This window comes from Brassica oleracea, chromosome C4, assembly GCF_000695525.1.
Source record: "Brassica oleracea var. oleracea cultivar TO1000 chromosome C4, BOL, whole genome shotgun sequence".
Classification (NCBI taxonomy): domain Eukaryota; kingdom Viridiplantae; phylum Streptophyta; class Magnoliopsida; order Brassicales; family Brassicaceae; genus Brassica; species Brassica oleracea.
Window position 1 is genome coordinate 18,130,216 of NC_027751.1, and position 7,954 is coordinate 18,138,169.

General features: G+C 32.1%; 1 protein-coding gene across 1 annotated transcript; it reads left to right on the forward strand.

Moving 5' to 3' along the window:
• The first annotated feature begins 6,984 nt into the window (after nt 1-6,984).
• On the forward strand, nt 6,985-7,954 carry LOC106337528 (thioredoxin-like protein Clot). Its single transcript, XM_013776631.1, has 3 exons — nt 6,985-7,266; nt 7,368-7,633; nt 7,710-7,954. The coding sequence occupies exons 1-2, from the start codon at nt 7,119-7,121 to the stop codon at nt 7,622-7,624; spliced, it is 405 nt and encodes a 134-aa protein (XP_013632085.1). The 5' UTR covers nt 6,985-7,118; the 3' UTR covers nt 7,625-7,633; nt 7,710-7,954.

A 7,954-nucleotide genomic window follows, 5' to 3' on the forward strand; every position in this document is an offset into this window, starting at 1 on the left:
GTCCCACTGGGTTTTTCATGATAAGGTTTTAATGAGGCAACATTAAGCGTATTACAATCCCTGAATGGTTATGGCATCCAAGGGGGAGTGTTATAAATCAATTGATGGATGTCCATAACCGGCCCGGTCCATAACCGGTCTATACACTTAGAGAGAGGGCCGGCTCAACCCTAGAGAGAGAGAGAGAGGCGGCCGTGACCTTAGGAGATAGAGAGAGAAGCGGCTTATGCTTTGGAGAAAAGGAAACTCTATTTCATTTTCCTTGTAATTGTTATCTTTCCATTATTATGTATTAGTAGTTTTCCTAATCGTAGTTGGTTTAGGTTTTTGGATACTTTCCTTTTTCTATGACTTGTAATCCTTATATAAAGGAACTCATGTTATGATTAATAAAACACAGAACTATTCAGTCTTCAATCTTCTAATTACAACAATTAGACATATAAATATGGCAACCAAACCGAAAATATTTTAACCTAACCATATTTTAACCAAAATAATTTAACTTAACCAAAATTAAACCATAAAATATTAACCTAACCGGATGTAGTACCCAACATATAAATACATTTTATTTTGTGAAATTTGGTAAAAACAGAAAACCTAGCGCCGTTGCGGCTTTCTCTCTATCGAGTCTCTCTTCCTTCTTCTCCCACTCGCCGTCCTCTCCGAATCACCATCACCACCGTTCTTGTTCATCTCTCAGCCATCTCCACCTCGTCTCCGTCCACCTCGTCACTACCGTTCCTCTCCTCCTGTCGTAATATCTCTTTCTTTATCTCTCTCTGTCTATTTGCTCGGGTATTTCCTTACAATCCAATGTAAGCACCTCTTGTCCAATTACCTTTCAGAAAGAGTATCGGGAGTGAGGACAGTGGTGAGCCGGAGATGAGCAGCGGCGGTGAGGAGACAGAGCTTAACTTCGACTTCCATGGAGTTCTTCCGTGTGTTAGAACTCGAGGGATGAGATTGAGTTGGATTCAAAGGTAAGTCTGTTACCCTCTTTATGAGATTCAGTTTCATTTCTGATTTATTGTATTGATTATGGAGGAAACGAAGACGCGGTGCGACGGGGGGAGGGGTCGTGTCCATGAGCTTGAAGTGTCCTGAGTGAATAGAGCAGCTGAACCACATTTTCCAAAACTGTAAAAACTTCTTCTCCGTATAACATGATTAAGTACCTTCTATTCTATGGTTTTCTACTGTCTTTTGCTCCTTGGTTCGTCTAATATGATTTTATTAATGAATGTGCCTTGTACATTTCTGTTTGCAGGTACGTTCAGGCTTGGACATTGATGAATAACTGCCCCAAACCAGCTGAGGACAACATTGTAAGTGTATCCATTGTCTCGATCTATTGCTATTTTGTTGTGTCTGGACTCTGGTTTCTTAGTGATTGTATCTCAGTTGGTTTCTTTATACATTTTGGTCAGAAGTGTTTCAGATTTCTATTGACTGTGAAGGTGACTTCTTATGCAAACTAATTCACATGTTTGATTCACATAAAGTCTCTGTCTGTCAATAATTAAATCTAGAGTTTATGCTAATTGAACATGTTAAGGATTACTTTAAGAGAATCAAAGATAATGGGTTCATCGATGTTAGGAACAAAAAAGTAAATTCTTTTCATCGTTTTAATTTTGTGATTGTTACAGCCAAAGAACATGGAGTATGGCATGGGTTTAACTCCGTGTCCTTTTTGTGATGTTGGAAAGTTTGAATATAGAGTAACCGAACAGAGTCAAAAGGATTGTCTCACAACCAATACTCATGAAGCATGTCTCCCAATTCATGAAAACTGCAGGTAAACTCTGCAGTCATCTTACTCTATAAGGATTTGTCTCTTTGGTTTCAGTATGATGGCTGAACTAATGGTTCTCTCAAAAATTTCCATGGTGTTAACAGCTCATGGGTCAAATAGAATCGTGTATGTAACAGATGATCATGTTGATATCAGTACAAGTAACCGAGTCACTGGGAGATCAGCAGTAGCGTTGTCTTTATATCGTCTTCTAAACAGTAGAGTTTGTTTTTGATGAAAAACTGAGTTGTCTTGTTTTACTTAATCAGAAAAGCACAAAAAGATTTGAGTAAACTATTTTGTATTCTGATTTTGTATCAGAATGATGTGTTGTTGGTGTAACAAAAACGTCTAATAATTATTAGCTAACAAATAGTCAGATCAAATGTATAATACTTTCATAATTATAAAAGATTTTTTTTTCAAAATTACTCAAACCCATTAGGATTATTTAACACATTGTCAAACAAAAAAATCTAGAAAAAACTTAATGAATAATACAGAAATTCACTTTTAATATATTTTTCTATATAGACTACATATTCAGTCTAAGGAGATGTAGACGTTTTTTTCAGTTTACTAATGTGGAATGTCAAATAGGTCTACTCTTTGGGTTAGTTTTTGCAATTACAAATTTTACGAGTTATTTTTTATATTTGAAAAAAAAAAGTTGTGATTTCGTAAAAAGTAAACTTCCTTTTTAGTCTACACTTTAAAAATGTTAGTTTTTTCTATTGACCAGAATTCACCTAGAATTTAACTTTCAAAAGTACACTTCATATTCAGTCTGCATGTGTGAATTCTTTTGAAAGAGGTTAGTTTTGCAATTGACCATGTTTGACTTTCAACGAGTATATTGAAATGAACGTCTACAAGTGTGAAGACTTCTCTTTCAAATCCGACGGATTAGTTTTGCATTTGACTAAAATAAAAAAGTAGACTTTACACGCAGTCTACATTTTTTTTCTAAGATTAGAACACTGCATATGAAGTCTATAATTTAATAAATTTTTGAGTAATTTTTCAATTTTTTAGTCAAAAACAAAACAAACATATTCAACAAAGTCAAAGTTTTGGTTAAATGCAAAACTGAACTTTTGTAGACTTCTCGGACAGTCTACATTTTGTAGGCATCCGGTGAAGTCTATTTTGAAAAGTCAAAAATTTGGTCAAATGCAAAACTAACCTCTTTTACGTAGACGTTTTAGTAAGTCTACCTAAATTTTTGTTTTTGTTGTCAAAGGTAAAGACGTAGACTGCGTGGGAAGTCTGCGTTACCACAAAATCTTTTTTTGGTCAATTGCAAAACTGACTTGTGCGTTGACAAGTAGACTGCATCATAAGTTTACACATAGGCGTAGATAGGGGTGAGCATTCGGGTACCCGTTCGGGTTCGGGTTGGGTATTTTGGATTTTCGGGTATTTCAGTATAGAGGTATAGAACCCGTTCGGGTATTTCTGTACTTCGGGTTGGGTTCGGTTATTTCGGATCAGGTTCAGATATTTAGATTTTGAAAAAAAAATTAAAATTTTCATTTCTCAAATTTCTTGTATTTAAAAATATAACTTTCACTTAACTATTTTTTTTATTTTTAATATATTGGATGGTTAATAGATTTGGGCATAACATTTTGAAACTAAAAAAGACATTAAATTGTTTATTGTTTTTAAATTTTGGATGTAACTTTTTGTTAATTCTCGAAATAAAAAGTTTGACATGCATTTTAAGTGAGTAGCAAATCATTTTCTCCGTAATTCTATGTATATCATATGAACTTAAAGTATGTGTAGTATCAATATAAATATTTTATATAAAATGAGAGATGTAAACTAGAAATATATGGTTAATTATACATATGTTCGTTATCTTTGGATATTCATTCGGGTTCGGATATTACCTGTTCGGGTTTGGATATCCAATCTCTCCTAATTCAATATCCGTCCGGATATTTTGCTACTTCGGTTCGGATTTTGGTTCGGGTTTTTCGGATCGGGTTCGGGTGCGGCTTCGGATATCGGGTAAAGTGTCCACCCCTAGGCGTAGTCGTACAAAATAGTCTACTATCGCAACACAGATATGAAAATGACGAAAACCATGTAAATAGTTACATTTTTCCGGTATAAAGCTCATTTCCAACCTTTCCAACCGTCCAAACTCCAAATATGAGAAAAAACATTTTTGACGATTCACTGATGAAGAAACTCAAAAATATGAAGTTTGTGATTATGAAAATGAAAGCTATGAGAGATTTTTAGATGGAAATGTAGAGGAAATGAAGATTTATTGGTTTAGAATGAGAAAAAAAATGGTTGAAAATTGAATTCTAGAGCTTTAAGAGCTCAAAAATGATGGTGCATGGTGGTTGGAAAAATTGATGATGATGACATTATTGTAAATAAGAAGAAATGATTATGATGTATTTGGTTTTTTTTGTTAGTTACGAAATTAATAAAAAATTTAATTATAATGGCAATTTTGTAAAAAATTCAAAAACATAAGGATAGTATGGAAAATTCATTGATGAATAGTAATGACAAAAAAAAATTAGTTTTTAATTTAACTTTAAAAAATGGGTTGGTTTTGAAAAACGCCCCTAAGTAAATGGTCCTACAAAGACATGTCAAAAATAGAAAAAAATAGTGACTTTATTTTAATAGATAGAAGATATACAGTAATCAGATCCATTTTTTGCAAATACAGTAAAAACTCTATAATATAATAATATTGAAACTATAATATTGAAACTATAATATTTATTAATTTATATTTTTTTAGATTTTTATTTTAGAATATATTTTCTCATGAAGTAAGAAAATTGATTTTACCCTATATACTAATTAAAAATTATACATTTATATTGTTTTATTATATTATTTGGTATGTATGAAATATTTTATAGATTGTAAGATAATTCAATTGTGAATATAAAATAAAATAAAAAATATTTTGTTTGTACTTATATAAGATGTATATATATATTATTATTAATTTATATATTAGTAGGATCATATATATTAAATTTTGTAAGAAATTATTATCTTATCACTTGGTGTCATATTTTGAACAGATCAACTTAAAACTGAGAAAATTTATTAGTTTATCATGTTTAATAATTTAGTGAATATTGATCATAAAGTTTTTATTCTGATACAGATAAACGAGATATACGAAATATCCACATCATCCATGTGATAGTTTTAGAACATCTTCAATCCTACTCAATGACAGACCTGAAATTTATTTTTAGGAGGTCAAAATATTTTGAATTATTAAATTAAAATTAATCATTTAGAAGAAAATAGTAATAAGAAAACTATTACAAAAAAATAAAGAAATAAACGTAATGGGGACTTGAACATAGGTTAATGGCTGTCAAACATAACATTAACTAAAACAGCCAGAGTAACTCATTGTTTTATGCTTACAAATTTAATATTTAACATTTAACATGGGCTAAGTGACACCCCTATCTTACAAGTAGGCCTGCCTCTAGGGATATCAAAATGACTTATAACTCATGAGTTGGTTCAGCTCAGCTCAGTTCAGTTTTTCACGAACACGAGTTCAATTTTATGCTTATTTAATAATTGAGTTTAATGACCGAGCTTAGTTTTAGATCACAGTTATATGAAAAATCTTTAATGAACATGAATTACCTCATGAGATTTGACATTTTTTATTTAATATATATGTATATATATATGTATGATAATTTCCATTTTCTTATGCAAAAAGATAGTCTCTATATTAATAATATGTATCTTTCATAATTAAAATGTAGAACAAAAAGTGTTTGATATATATACTGTAAAAAATATTTATAACCCTTTCATATCATATAAATCTTTAAAATTTAAATGTAAAACAAAATTATTTGATTTTTAGGTGTTAGGTTTAATTAGTATTTAATATTAATGTTTTGAATTTTTGAATATTTAATTTTGAATTATATTAAAGAAATTCTTCTAATTTTTCATTTTATAATTATTTTTTATTTTTTTATATTGGATCACGAGTTAACTCATTGAACTCATGATCTATATGATTTGAGTTCGATTTAACATATTGAAACTCATATAATAAATGAGTAATGCCGAGCTAACCCTAACTAATTATGAACTGAATTGAGGGAATTAGTGTTAAGCTAGATGTGCTTACAACCTAAAACCAATTGGTTATAAGTGGAGTGGCTAATCCATCTTATATATTACTAAGGATCTCTTCCAATATCCGATGTGGGACATTTATCCTTAATACGCCTCCTCGAGATGATGGCTCTTTGAGCGTCAATCTCAAAATGCTCGGGCAAGGATCGATGGGCCAACTTTAGGCCAGATCGATGTAGATCGGGTTGGACTTCATGGATCGGACTCTGATACCATGTTAAGCTAGATGGACTTTCAACCTAAAACCAATTGCTTATAAGGGGAATGATCCATCCATCTTATATATTACTAAGGATCCCTTCCAATATCTGATGTGGGACATTTATCCCTAATAATTAGCTCACTGTGGCACCATTATCCGCCTCTGATCCTATTTTACTTTTTACTTTAAAATGAAGTTTGGATTAAGAAATATTCCAATTCCATATTATTTTACATTTTATAATGGAGTAAAAATAAATTTGTACTATAATATTTTTATTTTTTATTTAAATAAAATAAATTTTATTACGAAATTACTCTATTTTAGAAGTAACAATAAAGTTTTACATTAGAGATTGAGAAAAAGACAAAAATAGCACTAAATCAAGTTTTTGTTCCCAAACTAGCACTCAAGGTCAAAAGTCACAAAAATAGCACTTAATGTTTTATCAAAAGTCACAAACTTAGGGTTTAGAGTTAAAGGGTGGGGTTTAAGATTTAGGGTTTAGGGTTTAGAGTTTAGGGTTTAGGGTTTAGAGTTGAGAAATGAGGTTTTGGGGATAAGATTTCAAATTTTGAAAAATAAAAAAATTAAAATCTTCAAAAGATAAACTTAGAAATGTGCTATTTTGGTCAATTTAGTTTTTGAGTACTATTTTTGTGATATAAACTTAGAAATGTGCTATTTTGGAGATTTGTTTTAGAGATTAGATCTAAGAAGTTAAAAATGAAAAAAGAACCAATATCCCACACAAATGATAACTTTTAGGGAACGAACCGATACCCATAGGTAGGTGTGGGTATGCCGTAAATGATTAATAAAGCGTGGAATGCCCACTATAGTTGAAAAATCAAACACAGGCCTCAGTTTAAGGAGAGCAGTCCAACGAAAATTAGTAAAGAAATCGAAATCTTACGTGTTGTAGAGAAAAAGGGAGAACAAAAAAAAATGACACTGAAGAAGTTGGACGCAGATCCCTCAACCTTGGAGACGGTGTTGGAAGAATTGAAATCTGACGAATCAAACCGTAACAAAATCAATTTTATCCTCTTCGTCGCCAACAATGATCCCACCACCAACCGCAGCTGGTGTCCTGGTCCGTTAGGGTTTTCCATTTTTTTTTTTTAATTTCATCCAATTCTCATCAACCTTACCCGATCGATTTCATCTCTTTTTTCTTTTATTGATTATAATCAGATTGCGTTAGAGCTGAGCCTGTGATTTACAAGACTCTAGAGGAATCAGCGGAGGAAGTGAATGTTATTCGGGCTTACGCCGGAGATAGGCCGACGTGGAGGAACCCGGTGCATCCGTGGAGAGTCGATCCTCGATTCAAGGTAACTGGAGTGCCAACACTTGTTCGCTGGGATGGAGACAGTGTTAAGGGTCGTCTTGAGGATCACCAGGCTCATGTTCCTAACTTGATTCGCCCACTTCTTGCTCCATCCACTTAATTCGATAAGGTACGAGCTATCTTCTCTTCTTGGTTTGGTGTCAATCTTTATAGAACAACGGTTGATATTGTTTTGTTTGTTTCAGGGACTATGGTTGGATCGATGATCAGGTTTATGAATTGCTAGTTTTCTGTTGGTTTCCAATAAAATCCTTGTCAATGAAAACGAGAATTCCACCGAAAGTTTGTGTGTTTTGGTTTTGTATGATTTGGTATTGTTTCTTGCTTTTCAATGTATCGTTGCATTCTCTTGCTTCTCGACTTAATAATAACGGACTATTCGGGTGTGAGTTACGATTATATTGATATGAGCAAGAAGAGCATTTAGTAA